The sequence below is a fragment of the Didymosphaeria variabile genome (genome assembly GCF_027946475.1).
Source record: "Didymosphaeria variabile strain IMI 356815 chromosome Unknown scaffold_8, whole genome shotgun sequence".
NCBI lineage: Eukaryota > Fungi > Ascomycota > Dothideomycetes > Pleosporales > Didymosphaeriaceae > Didymosphaeria > Didymosphaeria variabile.
In genome coordinates, this window is record NW_026611627.1 from 754,633 (window position 1) to 774,260 (window position 19,628).

The window sequence follows — 19,628 nt, forward strand, 5'->3', positions numbered from 1 at the left end:
ACGGCGCGCGAATGACATGCGCCTAGGGTCAGTGCTCCTCGCTGACTGATGGCATTTCAGCCACCAGCTATGCTCCGGGATGCGCAACTAAACACTCGCCCATCTTTGTCTCCACTCGGCACTAGGCCGTTTGGGCGTAGCGGTGGATCGGCCACTCGCCTTGCTGGCGCCGACGGGACGACATCACGCCTCGTTTGAGCCACAGAGAGCCGCACTGTGCGAGCACGCGGTGCGAGTGCAGCCTAGAACACTTTCGTGCATGTCTCTCGTAAACGTCAGAAACGGACGTTCGACCTCGCATTCCTCCCTCTGATCCAGGCCCTTCGCCGCCCCGCAGAAGCCCGGCAGCCACGCACGCACATCCCGTTCCCTCGCTCCGTCCCTCGACCCTCTGCCTACCGCATCTTCACCGGGCATCATACATGGTAGCGAACCACCGCGACACTGCCCAACCTAACGGGTACCTTCGCACCTAGCTCCCCTGCACCCAGATGCTGCACCATGGACTTCGACCAAGAGCACGCCTACTCGGGCGACGACCCCCAACCTAAGCCCCGCCAGCTGCCCGCCGCCCTGCCTGCCGACCTGCCCACGTCGCTGGATGATAGAAGAGCACCGCACATGCCCCCTGAGGAAATGGAGATTTACGATGCCTGGCAGGGTGAGTGACCTCACAACCCCAACCACAACTTCGGCTGATGGTGCAACAGGGCAGTCGCAGTTTCTCACCACCCCTACGCCCGCCCAGCCCTTGACCTTCAACCTCTCCCTCGATGATCCGAGCTTCGGCGACGAGGACATGCAGCAGCTGGAAGACAGCGACAGTCGCTTGGTACAGATGCTCGCCCATCAGGCTCGCCTGAAAAACGACAATAGCGGGGACGAGGCAAAGGTGGTCGCCGATGATAAGCTTTCCTATGAGGAAAAGCAGCAGGCATTGCAGGGCTTGTTTACTCTGGCAGCATCCAATGGCGAGCTGCAGAGAGTGAAGCGGCTCCTGGACGGCAAGGCTCGCGAGTACATCGACATGGACGGGGTGGACGCTGAGGGCACGCCCCCGCTCGTCTACGCAAGCTGTTTTGGTCACGAAGACATCGCCGAGACACTGCTCAAAGAAGGAGCCAAGGTGGATGTGCAGGATAAGAACCTTTGGACTCCGCTGATCTGGGCCATGACCAACAGACACAAGGGCATCGTCAAGCTCCTGCTCGAGAATGGCGCTTCTCCTGACCACAAATCATCTGGTGGTAGGACCGCGTTCGACTTCGTAGAGCCCAACAGCGAGATCTCGGACTATCTGCACGATGCCGGTTACAGCATTGGGAACGCTGGGGTAACTGACGACTTTTATAGCTCGGGGTTTTCGCAAGACCGCTTCGAGCAGGAAATGCAAGAAAATGACCTGAAACGACGAATGATGATGGAAAGTGCTTTCAACTTGGAGGTTGATCTTGGGAACCTGGGTCTAGACGAACAGCCAGAGGTCAGTAAACCCCATGAGACCTTTGATCCTAAGAAATTAACATACTGTGACAGTCACCCGAAGAACTGGAAGAAGAGGGCCAAGAATTCGTCTGGGACCGATGCCTCAACGATCAGATGTTTGTCTTTCAAGAAAATGAACTCGATCGCATACTGGACATCATAATCACCAACATGACGCCTCAACGGTCTCCGTCACAGAAGCCGATTCCAGCGAACATCTTGTTCCTCAGCGCTCGATATGCACACTACCATTCCGGCACAGAGCTGCTAGAGATCTTGCTCTCCGCGGCTATGGAAAAGATCAATGATATCGTCGAGAAGCACCAATGGGATATGACGGTACTTGCATTCTGGATATCGAATGCAACGTTGTTACTCCATTACCTTAAGAAGGATACAGGGCTTGTCGCGGCCACTGCCGAGTTTCAGCTGCAATTGGCCGAGCTCATCAACGAGATATTCATTCTCATCATAAGAGATGCAGAGCGGAGAATGGACAAGGTCCTGGACCAGGCCATGCTTGACCATGAACCGATGCCGGGCTTTGAGGATATCCAATTCCAGAACGAATGGAAGATCTTCAAGACCAGACAAAAAGCGAAGCCCGTGGAACCCTTCGAAAAACGCTTTCGTCCTCCGTCTCCCAAGCAGAGGATGAAGCCCTCCGCTAGAAATATTACCTCGCTTCTCTCGTCGACTCTTTTCGTATTAGATCTCTACGATATTCATTCAGTCATCACAGCACAGATTCTTTCACAACTCATCTATTGGCTCTCCGCAGAGCTTTTCAATCGCATCATGTCAAATCGCAAGTACCTGGCCCGCACCAAGGCGATGCAGATCCGCATGAATGTTTCCACAATCGAAGAATGGGTTCGCTCAAACAATCGACAGCCCGAACATTACGAAAATGGCTCAATGACATCGACAGGAGAGACAAGTGCCGAGTCCGCAAAGCGTCATCTCGAGCCACTCGTCCAGTTGCTCCAATGGCTACAATGTTTCTCCTCTATTGGCGACGATCTAGAGGATCTTAAGAGCACGATAGACCAATTGACTCGACTGTCACCCCAGCAGTTGCTCCACGCTGCAAAGTACTATCGAGCCGAAGTGGGTGAGAAGGGTATAACTAAGAGTGCGCGCAATTATATCAACGGACTCCAAAAGGCTGCTGCAGAACGGAGGGCCGCTCGCGGGAGATCTCCCAATCCTCCACCCAGGGCACCGGTCTCAACTCCTTCAACGCCCGTCAAACCAATTTCGCAGCCCAATCTATCGCATTCGCCAGCACCCTCCAGATTGTCCGAAGACGATCAAGAGCGGGACGCCCCCGATGAGCTGCTGTTCGACCCGTCTTACATGCTACCTTTCCATCTGCCCACTTCGACCGACATGCTTATCACATTTGGAGCAGGGTTTGGTGGTATGAACAAAGAGCGCGAAAGGAAATACATACCTACTGTGCCGCCGGAGTTCTTGTCCAAGCTTGATTTGAGCGGCGGCAATAAGAATGGGTCGAGCTTGTATGATGAGACAAAATGGGAGAATCAGGGTTACCGGTGAAAGCGAAAAGCTACGATCCATGTCACCAACGGCCCTGCTGACAGCGGATACCCAGGGTGATGATGTACACGGCACAAGAGCACCACCTACGCCGAGTCCGTCGCTGCCTGGGCGAGCGACCCCCTGCAAGCTCAAAAAGACATCGTTCAGTACGTTCTGTGGTATTGCGAGTCTGACTACGGCGAGTGCTTTCGGGATGCGCCATGCGTTCGACAGCCACGGGTTTCCCTAGAGATCACTCATGGCTTGCTCGAGTTATCGCGCTGGTGAGAAGCGTGTTTGGACAGAATGACTTTGCATTGTGAAGAGTGAGGGGACAGATCAACATAGCGCGGCGCCTGGTTTGTTTCTCATGTAACTCTCCCCATTTTGAAAAGCTGCATTAAATGATGGCACGAGGGTTTCTGTACGGCTCCAACATGTTGCATACCTAGATTTCCATTCATCGTTCCCCCCAAAAACTGACTCAATCTCTGCCGGGCTGCCCATTTTGTTCGTTATGCTCCGATGTTCGCGTCCAATTTTACGTTTCTCTTACTCGATACTATCCCTTCACTATCATGTGCCCCTCAGCGGTTGGCTGGAGGGCGGCGCTTTCCGCCCCGACTGCCCCACCTAACCCTGACTACCCCGCCGTTTGCCTGTCGCACGCCTATCAACGGAACGAAAGCTCCCCCTGGTGCACGACAACAACTTTTTTTGAACCCTGAACAGCTCCCCTTTCTTATACAATTTACTTACTCTGTGAGACATCACTTTACTCTTCAGCTTCACAGTCTCTACTTACCATGGAAATCCACACCGTTGGGCTGGATGAAGTCAAAGACGCCGCTACCGCTGGCGCACGCAGCATTCCCGCCGAAGAAATCGACTCGACATTCAAGTCGAAATACATAGGCATGCCAATCCCTCTTCCTAGCTCTGCTACTGCACTAACAATGATGCACAGATCTCATATCTGCACCCCTCGGCTCCAAAATCCTTTCCTTCAGCGACGAATGGTTCGCCGCCGCTGAGAACCTCATCACGCCCACACCCCCAATTCGCAAACCCGGCGTCTTTACCTACGCGGGCGCCTGGTACGACGGCTGGGAGACACGGCGGCACAATGTCGAGCCCGCCGACTGGGTGGTGATTAGAGTAGGCGTAGCCAGCGGACGCGTCGCCGGCGTAGAAATCGATACGGCGTTCTTCAACGGGAACCACGCGCCTGAGATCGCTATCGAGGGGTGCTTCATCACCGATGGAGCGGACGAGGAGAAAGTCAAGAGTCCCGACTTCAAGGGGTGGGAAACGATACTGGCGAAGCAGGAGTGCGGGCCTAGCCAAAGGCATGGATGGCTGCTGGACAAGATCACAGAAAAGGCGTACACGCATGTACGACTGCTCATGTATCCTGACGGCGGCATCGCGCGGTTCCGCCTGTACGGCGTTGCGGTGCCCGTGTTCCCTGCGGCCGTGGACGCTGTCTTCGAACTCAGCGCCACTGTCATGGGCGGCGTCGCGGTGTCTTGCTCAGACCAGCACTTTGGTACCAAAGACAACCTGCTTCTTCCTGGCCGCGGCAAGGACATGGGCGATGGGTGGGAAACGAAGCGCACACGGGGCGAGCACGTCGACTGGACGATTGTGAAGCTCGGTGCGAAGGGCGAAATCGACCATGTTGTCATTGATACCGCGCACTTCAGGGGCAACTTCCCGCAGAAAGTGCAGGTCTTTGCGGGACAGTTCGACGAAGGGAAGGACCCGAGGCACGACGATGGCGCATGGGTGGAGGTACTGGAGCCGCAGAGGAGCGGGCCTGATAAGGAGCATGAGTACAAGGCGGAGCTGAAGGATGTCAAGGGAAGGGCATACACGCACGCGAAGCTGGTCATTATTCCAGATGGTGGTGTCAAGAGGTTTAGGGTGTTTGGAAAGAAAGTATAGAGCGTTGGTAAAACCACAATTAAATTTACCCCGAACGACGGTGTCAAAAAGAAGCTAGTCGATCGTGATATTTCCCCTCGAGTAAGCTACACCAGAATGTATGTCTAGTATCATCGTTGGCGAGACACTGCATTGCAAGACAACACTTCGTAACAAACTTCTGGAGCAAAATAACTACCGTGCATCGCGTACAGTCGCAACTCCATGCGCAATCGCTTTTACACAATATACCACGATAAAATATCCACCTCCCATCCAAACATATCCGGGATAACACCACATGCCCTACTCCTATTATGTCGAGCCCTTTCTCTACAAGTCCCATCACAAAGCGCCCCCTTGTCTGATACCAATACCACCTGCTGATGCTACCCTGGCCCTTCCCCCCTCGCATATCACTAATCATCAACCGCGCACTCCTCGGCGCACGACGCAGTAATCGACGCATTTCAGTTATTTCCTGTTTAAGTATGTCTTTACTGCGGATAGGTCGGTCTGTAAAGGATTAGGCTGATAAGGCGAGGGAGCCGAGGTGTCTGGGGTCGGGGCACAGGGGAGTAATCGTGATTACTCATGCGCTTGTGTGGGAGGGTCAACGGAAGAAGCCGAATGCTTCTACATTGATGACGATGCTGTGGAGGGAGTATAGGAGATGTATACGATGTTTGACTGATTAGTTAGTGGTTAGCTGGGGGAGTGTATGGTGTGGCGTTGAGGCAGCATCAGCGGCGGGAGCCGGATACAGCTACGTTGATGATGATGCTGTCCGAAAGTGTGTGTGGTGGAGATGTATACTACTACTACGATGTCTCGCTGATTAGTTACTGTTTTAGCTGGAGGATTGTATGGTGTGGCGTTGAGGAGTTCCGTCGAGAGTGTAGGTGGTGCAAGCGAGGCTTTTGGTGATTACTTGGCGGTATAGCCATTGAGTGCAACTATGTGCGATGGTGATGATGGACTGAACCGAGTTTTGTTGCTGATGGCGACTTTGCTTTGAGTTCAACGGTGCGCGGATGGTATAAAGAGATGGGAAGGTGGTGGTATTAATCACCAGCAAAGAAGGAAAGCGCACACCAAAGCATCACACATATCTATCTGAAAAAAGACAAGACGGATCAACAATGGCTACACCTTTCCCTTCCATCCGCGACCTTGCGCAGAAAAACGCGTACGTTGTCCTCCCGTATCTACGGGTCTGAAGCCATCCATGCGCTAAGCTAATACGTTAATACAGAGGTGCTACATCGGACTTCAAACCCAAACTCACACTCCAAAACCTCATGGCCCGCGAAGCTGTCGTGGTAATCTCCTGCGTTGACCCGCGTGCCGATCCTAAGGACTTCTGGGGCATCCAACCCGGCATGCCGCCAGGGATAGTTAGAAATGCTGGTGGAAGGGCAGTCGACGCGCTCAGGACGTTGGAAGTGCTGAGTGCGTTGGGGAAGGGGCTAAGTGCGGTGGCAGTGGTACATCATACGGTGAGTTTTCTGTGTTTAAGTAGGGGGCGAGTGTGGCTAGACTGGACAGAGCTAACGTTATCTGTAGGAGTGCGGTGTTGGACCGCACGGGATCGATGATATGTATATCCGGGAGACGCTTCCAGGGCGGATGAAGGGGAGTGAGCAGGAATTGGTTGATAAGGAGTGGTACCCTTTCAAGCAGTGAGTTCACTACCTGGCGATAGGACCGGGTGTTTGAGACGAGACTAACAAAATGCAGTCAGACTGAGGAGGAGAGCGTGAAGGAAGATATGAGGCTTATCATGGAGGACAAACTGCTCCCGAAGGATGTGCAGGTGTTGGGTTTTGTGCTGGATGTTGAGACGAACAAGACCACGGAGGTGCTTTTGTGAGCATCGTTGGAGAAGGTTACACGAGAGCCGTGGGTTATAATTGGAGTAGAACGCTGTTGTAATGGAAGTCTTTTTCTAGATGCTGGTGATTTGTTGAAGGCCGAAGAGATTATTTACCATAAATTGGCTCCAGATGAACACTCTAAAATCCTTCCCCCATATTCTGTTCCACAACCTTGAGATGACAGGCTCGAGCAACCCATCTTTCGCAGCATTTACCATGTTCCTAGTTGCATTCACAGCCCCGGGTTGTCGAGTAGCTCTCTGTAGCCTTCTCGTATGAGGGCTTTAGCCGCCAATGGACTCTCTTCGAAATTCCTCATTCCTCACGAAGGAAATTTTGATATTGATTGGGCGGTCCAACGCTCTAAGCCAAGTTCTAGGGATCGAGATAGCTGGAGTCGAGCTTGGAAGGTAATAGGAGTATCGGCCAGCTAGTCTTGCTCGAGCCTAGTGCGCGCCGGGTCCTCCAACCCCTACTTGAAATACGCTGCGTAACATCAACATCAAACCATGAAGGCCCTGATCCCAGGCATTCGAGCTTCCGGTGTTCTCCGCATTTTCACTAACCATAATCGTAACAAAGTTGCGCTTACATTCCCTCAAAAAGGCTTCAGCACGGCTTTCGCGAGTGAGTGGACCGGCTCATCGGGACGTCTCTACCAGTTCAAGGAGCTACTCCAAGAAAAAACATATCTTGGGCGGGTGTGGGTAGCAACGTTTGTGCACTTACAAATATCCTACCAGGAACCTCCACTAAAGCGTAGCAGATCCGGAAAAGAGAAATTTGTGTTAAAAGACATTCCTGAAGCAATCTTCTCTAATTTCAACGACTTGATTCGGCCCCGCCTTAAGAATAGTCATTACCTACGCCTCCCATGTGACAGCATTCCAAAACAGCCTATATTTGTGTACAAGTATTTGATCGATGACCTTTTAAGCTTCATACGCAAAAGTGTTTCGGTGAACACTCGTAGACGAATCCTTAAAGCGGCTTTATACGGTATTGCCGAGTTACACAGCCGAGACGTCGTACATCTAGGCAAGTTGTCTTCAACATGACGCGCAGATCCAAGCTGAGAGTGTTGTCCAGACGTGAAACCCGACAACATCATGGTCGACTTCCATCAAGATCAAGAGGGCCAAGACGTAAGAACCGAACGCGTCCAAATCATAGACATCGAGAACGCCGCCTACCTCCCGAAAGGGAGATGCATCAAAGGGATGCTCCCCGGAAACGAAAACTGGCGCAGCCCAGAAGGTCATCTCAAGGGTGAACTGAATAAACCGACCGACATGTTCTCCTTCGGAACTGTGGTAACTATTTCCCATTTTTGTACATGCGAAGACCGGCGTTAATAAAAGCATCAGTGCATCTATGCCATGCTTGGTCGTGTTATCTTCGGTCCTGACGCCGACTTCCAAAAGCACGTGGTGGCAGGCGCACTCCCGGAGATGGTCCGCCTCCAGCGCCAAATATCTTACTTTCCGGATCGGGAGAGTTTCAATGGGCTCATTACGCATGTAGGAGATAATGAGCTCAATTGCCAAATCCTTGGCATGCTTTGGGATGACCGGGTCGCGGATTATCATTCCTACGAGCCGTTCTATAGCTGGAAAGATGTCGAAGATTGTTCGTTTCGGGAAGTCGTCGTAGGAATGATGCAGCTAGATCCTGCGAGGCGTATTTCAGCTGAGCAGGCTTTGGACCACGCTTGGTTTAAAGAGGTCGAGATAGATGAACGTTAGGTTCGGGGTCTCGTACTTGGCGAGACGAAGTGGAGCGTTGGAAAACCACCTACTACGGTACATATCTTACAGCTAATAGAATCATTACTAAGGAATGCCCCTATTATACCCCTACGATGGACCCACTGACTTCACGTCTCCTTCCAACCATAGTGACTTGTGAACTCAACACGCACCACCACCGCCCCCTCCATCACCTCCTCCTCCTCCTCCGCCGCCATCACCTCCACCCCCACCGTCCCCTCCCCATCACCAGCTAATACCTCCCCGATCACCTCCCCAAACGTACCCACCGCCTCATACTTCTTCCCTTCTTCCCCTTCTGCTTCTTCTTCTTCTTGCTATTTACAACCGTATACGGCCTCCCATTATACCCGATGTACGTCTCATGCTGCCCATGCGTCGCCTGATAGCCCTGCGGAGGACGCGCCGCGTAGGTTTGGTAGGAATTATAGTACTGTGGTTGAGATGTAGGGTGATAATGTTGTTGAGGCGGGTATCCAGACTGTGACATTTGCGGGCGGTGAGAGTTGTAGTATGGCGAGGGGGTCTGTGAGGGGATATATGGTCGAGGACCCGGGGCATGGGAGGGGGGTTTTGAGGAGGTGCAGCCCATTTTAGGTGGTATTTCGGTATTACGGTACTGCCTTCAAGACAAGGTGGGAGATTGAAAGGAGTGAGAGTTGTACAAGGCAGAGCGATATGGATGTCTTGGAAAGAGATTTGAGGGATGAGTTCCACTCTGAAGTAGGAAACGTGAAGCCATGCCTATATATCTATATGTATGCTATAATTGTCGAATTGCACACTCTAAAGACCAGACCCACGTCATTGCGCCTTTTAGCACTTACCACAAAAGCGGAAAGCTCGCTCTTGCTTGGATGGGGCTGAGAATGTTAGTGTCCGTGCGTCAGAATTACTACCTCTTACGGTAATAAGCAAGCCGGCGTGGCCGGCTATGTAGGTAGCGGAGGGGGCTGAAAGTCCATCTCAAAGCAAACCAGATTTGCAGTCTTTTAAACTTCTTTGGGAAATAGTAGCGTTATGGTCCGAACTGCTTACTAACTATATACTACGCGCATTGTATCCAGCTTCCTCCACATATGCTTCCCTTCAAGGGTAGTGAATTGCTCGCTTTCAGATTGTACACTTCAGTGGACGCAAAGTCACTGTGGAATGAATTCGCCCCAACTCAGTAATCGCATTCATGTGTCACTACCACGCTACGATGGGACACCCAGCCTTCCCTGAACACTCCTCTTTCCATCGTCGCTCCTCTCATCCTCACTCCCCACCCCCTTCTCCTCAACCATAACCCCACTACCAGGTCTTCCATCCTCGCTACTTCCTCCCCTCACAGAGCCTGGCCTATTCCCCTCGCTCCTCGCACTCCTCGCCGGACTCAAACTCCTCAGACTCCTCATGCTCCTCCTCTTGATCTTACTCGCAGCCGTAGGCAGCCCATCCGCGATACTCACCGGTGTAATAGATTCCATGAGCTCGCCGAGCGTCGGAGTATCCTGCACCCTCTTCGTAGCTCGAAGGTAGACATCAAGATCGCTTGCCGCAGCCGTGCACGGCATAACCGGCAGCGTCGCCAACCATCTCCTCGCAAGGTAGTTTTTCGTCCGTGACCAGGTGCCGAGTTCGTGCTCTGCAGGGTCGTCGGGGCGGGTGGCAAGAACCGTACGCTCGCTGTTAAACCAGTGCGTTACAAAGCGCCACTTTACGCCTGCCCACCAACCTACTGGGACGACGCCGTGGCGGGGTCCGCGCCGTGTCCACAGCGTAGGATGTTTGGAGGAGAGCTCGTAGTAGAGGCGTTCGTAGACGCCGCGGCGGAGGGTTTCTTGATGCTGCGAGGAGAGCGTGTGCTTCATCATGTACCACAGCGCTATTACAACCGTAAAAAGCGCGACGACGGCTATCAGGAAATACTTAATCGACGGGTTTTCGGAAAAGGTGTCGACGTTCATACCGAAGAAACCAGTTGTGAAGGTGAGCGGGAGGAAGACGAAGGTAATCCATGAGAGGCGCCACATGCTCAGCCCGAGCTGCAGCGAGTGTCTCGCATCGCGTATACCGACGCTCTTGTACATGAGGTCGGAGAGATTGTCTGTGGGCTTGACGACGCCTTCTTGGAAGAGCGTCGTTAGCTTTTCCATCTCCTCGGCAGAGGACTCCAGCCAGGGTCCATCTTCTGAAGGGTCCGAGTTGTCGAGCTCGTGGAGGTAGGTTCGCATCTCTTTGATTAGATCGATGTGCAGATACATCAGGCGCTCCACCTTGAGCCATAGACTAGCGTTGATCCAAAGCTCGGGCGCTCTCGTCTCGTCCGCTGGGTTCTCGTAGATCTTGTCTTCCAGAATCCCGGTGTGGACTTCGCAAAGGTTACTGTATTTCTCCCAATTCTGCGACAATGCCCTAAATATGTCACGGAGTATGAAGTCCATACATTTCGTCACCATCAATCCATCATCCTCGGTGTCGGTTTTCGGCATGTAGAATGTTAGCCTTCGCCATTTCATCTCTATCTCCTGTCGCGCCCCGACTAGGGTATCTTCCACGGATCCGGTCTGCGAATGCTCGAACAGGATGATCGTGTTTCCGTTGTCCAACGTCTTCAGCTTGGGTATGTAGTCGTCTGCATGGTACTGTCTTTTGAGGTTTTCATGGTACTGGTACTCATCGTCGTCGTACGGATTGCTGATGTCCGGATCAACATCCCCCCCAGGCTCATCGTAGCTGTATTGCACATATACACTCAAGCGCTGCACATGCACGTCGTACGTATGTGTGGGTAGGTCATACTCATCATAATGGTTCAACGCCATCATCTTGGTCGACCTCACAGAATCTGAATCCGCAACTTGGTTCGCCTGCCACGATCAGTGAATTGCACGCCGAACACACCCCCTTCACATGACTTACAGAATAATGCCTCAAATAATCGCACCCAAAGCTCGTCCGACTAATTCCTCTCCACGGATCCCTCTGCGCCCGAAACGTCTTCCCATTCAGCACCGGCTTGTTCGCCCTACGCTGGGGCCTCTCATATCTCGCCCATCGCCCAAAGCTCGTACCCACCAAGTCATCGCTCGCATCAATATTGAACTTCCTCAGTAGAAATCTCGTCGCCCAACTCGCATTCTGCACATGAATGACTCTCAGCGCCGCTTGCCCGGACAGCTCCTCGTTCTGGTAGAACTTCCTGAGTCCTTCGACATTGTTAAATTCCTGGGCTACAATTTTGCGCCGGCCTTGGGACGTGTGGGACTTGTCGACGTAGTCGATGAGCAGCACGCGGCCGTTCTGCCAGCTGTCTTTTGTCCATTTCTCGTGCCATTCGATGTTTGGGCTGCGCTGGCGGCGGTGGCCGCGTTCCCAGGTGCTGTTGCGGCGGTCACGGCGCGTGGTGAAGGAGTCGCGGTTTTGGGGTATGGGTCGCTCGTACGATGTTTGCGATCGTGCTTGTTCTGAGAGGAGGTCAGCGATGTGCCTGGGACATTGTGCTGGGTAATCCCAGAGGGGTGGGGCAAAGGTCGGAAATGTCTGGTAGAAAAGCGGCCACTTACTCTCCATAAGTGGCTCCGCGTTCGAAGCCGTATCCTCTACCAGGATAGGCGGTGGATCAGATTGAATTCTTTTGTGCGAAGACATCTCTGTTTGTACTGAGGCATCGACTGCGGCGGCGCGAGATGTCGATGCGATCAGCGCAACGCAGTGGAGCTCGCTGGCAAACAAACTGCTATGTGCTGATTGGAATCGCGACGGCGACGGCTTCGCGGGTGTAGCCGTCGCCGGTAGAACAGGCAGCTACTAAGTAGGTAAGAAGAAGGCATGGCGCTTTTACCGGTCAGGTCAGGTCAGGCCTCGTGAAGGAAAGCGCCTTTGGGGGCCTTGCATGTCGCCCCGTCTCGCATGCATAGGGCTGAGGTTGCAGATCGGTCACAAGCGCAGCCGCCCCGCGAGTCATACTATTTATAACCATATTGTTGAAGAACTGTTACAGAGTATTACATATGATATGGTACTGTATACCCTACCTAGGTTCTTTGTTGCGAGAGGCTTGGTCGTCCAATGGCGATGTGTAGTTGTGATCAGCTACTGAGCCGTTGGTGTCGTCGTGAAAGCTAGTGACCTAGGAATCTCACTGATCGTAAGAAGGCATCGCGGATTCGACACTAATATAGCGGCGCAAGGCAGTAGCTACCGTGCGATTGTTGGAGTTAGTAAGTTGTGGGGTTCGGAGACCGCCTTAAGATCACGACACTCTCCACTCAACAAGCGCGTACACCCCAAAAAACTGTAAAAAAGCGGCCTCAGCAAAGCTGACACAACGCATCAAGCACTATATTCATACGCTACTCTCCCCCTCACATAATCTCATCAGCATTCATTAACACTCCCCACAGTACCCTAGCAGGCCTGCGTAGTGTCCTGTCCGTCTTTCCCTCCTAGCGCTAGACAAAGCGCCAAAATGCTCCATCCAACTACATGAAGATATAAATGCAACACAAAAACAAGATCAAGGAAAATGGTGGCTACCAGACAGCGTGAGCGATTAATTCTAAACAGCGCATCGCAGTGCGCACGATGGATGGCCCATAAGCCGGGGAATCAGGTCCATGGGTATACATAGCAACCTAAACATATGCTAAGGAAATGTCGTCAGGTCGTGTCGGGGTGATGCCGCGCTGTAGGTGTGAACGCTCAAAGAGCAGACAAGATTATAAAACTATGATGTATGGTATGTGGTATGAGGAATGCAGGAATAGATCGAAGAACGATGGTCGCCAAATGGGGTGTGCGATCGGTTCGGTTCGGGGGTATCGATCATTCGTGCTGGCGGCTGCGCTTCGCGATCTCGTCGTCGCTGAGGGCAGCCATCCAGAGACATTTGCTAATGATGTTGGGCTCGACGTTGAATGTGTATTGGGAACTCGCTTCGAGGAGGCGCAAAAGACTTTTGACTATCGTGGCGGCCGTGTGGTGTCGTTCGAAGTTGACCAGTTTTTCTCCAGCTGCAGGGGGTGCATCGATGAATGCAGGCTTCTGCGCGTTGTAGATCAGATCTCGTGTGTATATGCCTATGTATTGATTAGTGAAGATCGTGGACTGAGGAATGTTTCTTATTACCAATGAAAGGAATGCAGCCCTCCTCAACGGTCGCTGTCTCCATCTCTACGCGCAGGTTGTGGAAATTCCGTAGGGGTTGCACGAGCGCTTCCAGTTCTCTCATGGTTTGCAGTTCAGCGGGGGGAACCAGTGACCAGGTCTTGCGCATGCGAGAGACGTCGTTAGACAGAAGAGCGATAGTGAGCTGGTACATTGTCGCGTAATTTCGCAGTCGTCGGGTATGTGAAGCAATATGAATGTACTTGACGATGCATCGAGCTCGTTCCTCGATGCTTTCCGTAAGGACGATCTCCGAGACAGCCCACTTGACAACCAGGTTGAATCGAGCAATGACGACGTCGACGCCTCTTGCCTCTTGTGTGCGCAAGTACTGCACCCAATCGGAGATCTGTGGAGAAGATTGTTTCCACCGAAGCTCGATGAGCTCCCTCCAGTCAATCTCATCTAGAGCATCCTTCTCGATGATGGTAAATTGTTGCGCAAGGGTCTCGGAGTCGTATGCGAGAATGAATGGGAAGTGCGGAGGCTCCGCCACTGGACTTTCTTGTTTGACCTCCTGTGGTTTAAAGACTGGCGACTGGCCGAGCATCTCGAAAGATTGCCCGTTGAGGCGAGAAGTCGGCGTCAAACCCGGTGTAGGAAGGCCTTTTTCGAAAACTGTGGTGTCGACTTGAGGCAGGTCGTTCAGCCGGTTGGCTGTAAGCGGGGGAGTAGGTGGATGTCGCATTGGATGTGTAGGTAGGAATTCATCTTTGTCGCCAACAGGGGTCTCGTCCTCGAAGAAACTTCGAACGCCGTGACTGTCATTTGACATAGTTCTTCTGGCTGAGCCTAGATCGCTCAGGTCCTCGTCATCGTCCAGGAGGAAAGATTCGCGAGCGACCGAAGACCTCGGCATGGTGCCATCTGCTGGGATCCTCTTCATGCTGTCCGTTTTGATGATGTGTTCGATCGACGAATTCGACGAGGCAGTAAGCTTTGCAGACTGCTCTCCGAATCGGGACACAGGGCTCATGGGCTTCAATGGAGCGGGCTTCGCTGATAGCCTCATTGTGTCCATCGTTGATGCGCGCCCTCGTGCAGGACCACCAACATCGCTCAGACCTCGATCGAGCAAAGGGATGGAAGAGTATGAATCTTCCGACTCGATTTGCGAGTTGACAGGAGGCACGCGACGATTGAATGCTTCTCCAGAAAGGCGATACATCTGTTGGCCTTCGGCTTCCGGTGCAGAGAGCGGTCGATGGAAAACATCGTCTCCCTTGACATAGCTTCTAGTCTGGGAAGAATCATATTCCGACGGTATGTAAGAAGGATTTGACGACTCTATCGGCAGTGCCGGGGACGCGAAAGCGCCTGATTCGACGTCAGGCCGAGGCGATGTGTTTGCACTCGTGTGCACCAGGTCTGGCGACTTCTTCTCGTATCTGCCTTCTAGTTTCATCAGCGCAGACTCAATTCCGCCATCGTCGTCAATATCGTCCGGCAGAGCTGCTAGCTTAGCTACTTCAGCTTCGAAGGAAGGTCTGAGGTTGGGCTGTGACGAGTGCGTGTCGACCAAAGAGAGCGGTTTCTTTCTCTTCAGCTCGCCCTCACTCTCGCTTTCGACTTCTTTCTCTGGTTCTTTGGTAAGCCCATTGAGGCGATCTGTCCTCTTCAAGATAACAGAATTGGCGATGGAATGAGTGCGGTTCGATACAGATCCCGTGGAGTGCGGACGTTGTCCTTGCTCCAGATCTTGTACATTACCAGCAGCGCGAAGATCACCACCCGGACGACGCCGTAGTTGACGAGCAGGTTTGAGCGCCTTTATAGAAGACTGACGATCGAATTGGAACGGATCGTTGTCTGACGACATCGTCTTGAACGTGGAAATGCTCTCGATGGGCTGCTGTCTTCCCAGGCCGCTAGCGTGGGACGTATGTCGGCGTAGAGACGCAGGGCGTGACATTGAAGTTTTGGTAGATCCTCGTCGTCGGAATGAATGCATCCGTTCTCTCCCCAGAGAGACCGAGCGTCTTTGAGGTATAATGGATGGTCGAATTGATGTGCGAGAGGCTCGTTGCCAGTCTTGCGGGACTTCTACTTCCCTGTGCTCGGAATGCAATTCGGTCTTTTCACCGTCTTCAAGTTTTGCGTCGATGGATGCTACTCTGGTCAAGCCAACAGGGACAGAGGTGATGAGATCATGTTCCTTATCGGAGAAGGGCAATGCCCCAGTCATCATCGGAACAGGTGGTGCGCCAGTGTCATCCATGATGACTATGGACTTGCTCCCAGTCGTGATACCGCTGTTGAGCCTAAAATCTTCGTTCTTGGTGGATGGGCTCTGGCCTCGGCTGCTGTTCGCGCGTTTCTCAAATTCAAACTCAAATCCACCGAGGGCAGGAGTAGGCATTGTGCTCCGTCGCTGCTGTTCGTTCCTCATCTGCTCTTTCACTGCTTCCTTGAAGCTTTCAGCGACCGCAGAGGCAAGTACGTCAACTCGCACTTGAGGACGAGGGCGGGTGTTCCGACGCTTTGAGACGACCCCGGACGCGACCGTCGACACGGTAGCAGGGTTGGAAGATCGCGCTGAGGGTGCCCCATGATTGAATTGGAAGGCGCTGGCCAAGTGCGGGCTTGAAGAGCCTGGCTGCTTGCCGCTCAACGCACGACGAACGCTTCCGAGAAGCTTCTTTACACCCGGACTGGCCACATATCCTCCGCGAAACTGGACATCCGGATGTACCAATTCTGCATGTGCGAGTTCCACACGTGATTTCGTATGCCTCAAATTACCATTCTTCACGTCGATATATGGTGAGCCCGGCTGGAAGAGCCCTCCGCGCACAAGACTGCCTGGGATCTTGGAGATCGTTGTTATATCGACCGTTGTAATGTCCCCGTCTGAAGTTGTGCTCTTTGGAAACGAAAGATGCGTTCTGTTGTCGCGCAGGGCGTCTGAAAAGCTACCACTACGTTTGTGGCCATGAGATGGTCTATTTGGTTGTTTTGCAGGAGAATGTTGCTGCGGGCTGGCTGTACGGCGTGATGGAGCTGCGGTTACTGGATGCGGGACAGGATATGCATACAAGGGTACATCTTTTGCCGGTTCTGGTTTGTTCAAGCCTCTCATTGGGATAGAGCAAGACAAGACTTGCATGCTGCGTTCACTCTCAGGCGATAAAGGTACCCTGACGCCGTCTTCTACTTGTGAAGGGATGTATGGAGAGCTCAAGCTATTTTGAGGCGTGTGTCGAGCTCTGTGAGCCCAGTCCATGTGTTTGCTGGCGAATTGGTCGCTCGGGTTCGATCCAATGGTTTCTGGTTTGGTCTGTGCGCTGACCTGGCGGGGAGCGGGATCTCGAGGAGGAGTGGATGGCAAGGCAGTAGTGAACGCGTTTTCGTCCACGGATGCCAGTGATCCTGGTTTCCCACCCGGCTGAAGATCTTCGTCTGCTCCGTCCTGACCAATACGATCATCACCTTCCCAATACAGGGCGCATGTTCTTCTCCAGCATTTTTTCAACTCGCCAATGATCTTGATATCCCCTCTACCTCCATCTTCACGGGCTTTAAGGTCTCTGTACAGCCCGTTCACCAGCTCACAGAAGTACACTCGTAATCGATATTTTGGCACAAAATCATCCACGAAGTAGTTGAGAATCCAATGTCGTAGAGCAACGAAGGTACGTACGCGGACGATGCGGCCGAAGTCATCCTGTCGGTTCACAGCCCATCTGAGGCGTGACAAAAGGTAAGCGACCAGTTCGCGGCTGACAAGAAACGAGCGAAACGTGAGAAAGAAGTCAGATAGCAGTTCGTAGTCGAGGAAACTGGGTGAGGTAATGTGTGCAATCAGTCGCGAAGGCGTGGCTGCGAGAATGTCTCCATTCGGAGAGAAGCGAACAACAGCATTATCGTCGGGGTTTACAGTGAGCAAATCGTAGATCTGGGGCCCAATTGGGAGCTTAGAGATGCGGGCTGAAGAGGGCTCAGACGAAGGCAGCGGAGGCCTCAGGTCCATAGTGGCGCGGAAGTTGAAGGAGTTGGGCGAATAAACGTCGGATCGTGTACGGGACGAAAGGAACGAGTGGGTCGCACGTTGTGGGGTCAAGAAGGACGATCTATAATCCTCTGTTGCCGTAGCGTTCGTGTAGACCGAACTGCGCAGGATAGCCGTTCCTCGAGCACTAAAACGCGGCGTGCCTAGCCGATATGATGGGATGGGGACCTCAAGTATGGGCGTGGTCTCGGTGTCGGCGGTCTTGGGGCGTCCGGAGCGGTCAATCACCACCTTGAAAGTACCTGGCTCGAAGCTTTGCGAGCTCACAGTGTGTTCGTCGACGGTGGAAAAGGATCGCGAGCGGGTGTGGTGTGGCGGGGGCGGAGGGGACGAGTCGAGGTACGCGGGCCGCGAGAGCTTGATATCATCGTCCGTCTTCACTTCTGTCGGCAGGGGAGGTAGGACAAAGTCGGTGCGGGTGGGTGTTCTGGCCTCGAACACACTCTTCTCCCAGCCATCGCTCGTCGGTCGTGCCTGGGAGTCGAGCGTGGCACTGTCGGGCGGTGTCTGCGGGAAGATGGGCTCTGGCAGCGGGCGGGCGCGCTGATGTGCAGGGCGTACCGAAGGCCTGGCGATGGTCAGCAGCTGAGTGTGGATCGTGGTATTAGCAATAGCAGGCGCGCAATGGTGTCGCGCATGTCATGATTCACCGAGCCATGTAGAATGCACCCTAGTCCTGCATCCTACGTGCTGGAGGGCCTTGAGACGTTATCTACCGCCGCTCGCGCCTACCCGTCTACAGGTGCCCAGCCCCCGCCTCTCGGATCCCCAACAACGAAACATGCGCTCCTACGTACCTCAGGTAGATGATGCCGTTGTTGATGTTGGCGACGGTGAACGATCGGCCGGGCGCCGTACTCGGTGTGGAGTCGGTCGTTGCGTTGCTAGTGCCGCGCGCTCTGGTGGTGCGCAGCTGTTCCCTGGAGTCCTTGACGCGGCGCAGCGAGTTGGCACGGGCGGGTGGTTGTTGAAGTCGCTGTGTTCGTCCGCCGTCCTCTGCACGGCGTTTTGCTGCTTGGACTTTTCTTGCGACGGCCAGGACGTCGCGTTGCGTGGTGGGATCCGGCGCTTGAGGACCCCATGTTCGTCCAAGAACAGGCTGCGGCAGGGCCATCCTGCCTGGCGCGGAAAAACGCTCTACAGGGCGACGACCATGAGCGCAACTATCGGCGAAGCGTGACCTGAAGAATTGCGCGGGCTGCAAGCATGGCTAATATGGGCGCAGTTGGAGAGGAGTGAGAGGTCGGATGAAGTCGAGCGAGCCCAATACTCGTCGACCAGCCAGCGGCGTCGAGCCAGCAGGAAGACGCGATTCAACAGGGCGCGGCGAGAGCCACTCGGCGGCTTGTTTGGCATCAAGGCCTTAATGGGAGCGGCCGCACCCCGGCCCTGTGCAGGCGAGCCCTCTAGCGATGATTTAGCCTTCGACTGCGTCAGTGCTCCACTGCGTTCGCAGCTGCGGGTAGCCGAATCCAGTTCGGACGCCGTTCGATCGAAGCCTGGCTACCTTGTCTCTGCAAACAGGCATCTCTGCTGTATACCGCGTGGGCGCTTTGCTGTGCGGCCCCTCTTACACCGCCCGAGGCGCGACTATGCCTGTGGCACCATGGGCTGCCCGCCACCTATGCATGTCTAAGGCATACGAGATAGGCGCGCATGTCGACAAACCTTCTGCAAGAGTAAGGACCATAGGCTCTGGGCGGGCCCCGGCCCGCCTCACAGGATGCAAACACCCGTGACCGCCACGAGCAATCAAAACGGCCATCCCTCCAGGACGACTGTGACACCTGCATCACCGGCAATAAACAATATCAAAACAAATCAAGTCACGCTCGCTTTTGTGCGCCCATTGCCGTTTGGGGC

General features: G+C 53.6%; 5 protein-coding genes across 5 annotated transcripts; 3 read left to right on the plus strand and 2 right to left on the minus strand.

Annotated features, from left to right (window-relative positions):
• Positions 1-501: 501 nt before the first annotated feature.
• On the plus strand, positions 502-3,048 carry N0V89_010475 (uncharacterized protein; the record flags this gene model as incomplete). Its single annotated transcript, XM_056219217.1, has 3 exons — positions 502-661; positions 711-1,483; positions 1,537-3,048. 3 exons carry the CDS (start codon positions 502-504, stop codon positions 3,046-3,048), a joined length of 2,445 nt encoding a protein of 814 aa, XP_056066344.1.
• Positions 3,049-3,836: 788 nt separating this feature from the next.
• DAL2 (Allantoicase) lies at positions 3,837-4,977 on the plus strand (the record flags this gene model as incomplete). The annotated part of the gene is made up of 2 exons (XM_056219218.1): positions 3,837-3,945; positions 3,998-4,977. The coding sequence occupies 2 exons, from the start codon at positions 3,837-3,839 to the stop codon at positions 4,975-4,977; spliced, it is 1,089 nt and encodes a 362-aa protein (XP_056066345.1).
• Positions 4,978-6,098: 1,121 nt separating this feature from the next.
• N0V89_010477 (uncharacterized protein) lies at positions 6,099-6,829 on the plus strand (the record flags this gene model as incomplete). Its single annotated transcript, XM_056219219.1, has 4 exons — positions 6,099-6,145; positions 6,212-6,377; positions 6,523-6,638; positions 6,697-6,829. The coding sequence occupies 4 exons, from the start codon at positions 6,099-6,101 to the stop codon at positions 6,827-6,829; spliced, it is 462 nt and encodes a 153-aa protein (XP_056066346.1).
• A 2,972-nt stretch (positions 6,830-9,801) lies between these two features.
• Positions 9,802-12,160, minus strand: N0V89_010478 (uncharacterized protein; the record flags this gene model as incomplete). The annotated part of the gene is made up of 2 exons (XM_056219220.1): positions 9,802-11,457; positions 11,510-12,160. 2 exons carry the CDS (start codon positions 12,158-12,160, stop codon positions 9,802-9,804), a joined length of 2,307 nt encoding a protein of 768 aa, XP_056066347.1.
• A 1,254-nt stretch (positions 12,161-13,414) lies between these two features.
• Positions 13,415-18,879, minus strand: LTE1 (Guanine nucleotide exchange factor lte1; the record flags this gene model as incomplete). The annotated part of the gene is made up of 3 exons (XM_056219221.1): positions 13,415-13,668; positions 13,718-18,333; positions 18,563-18,879. 3 exons carry the CDS (start codon positions 18,877-18,879, stop codon positions 13,415-13,417), a joined length of 5,187 nt encoding a protein of 1,728 aa, XP_056066348.1.
• Positions 18,880-19,628: the final 749 nt, after the last annotated feature.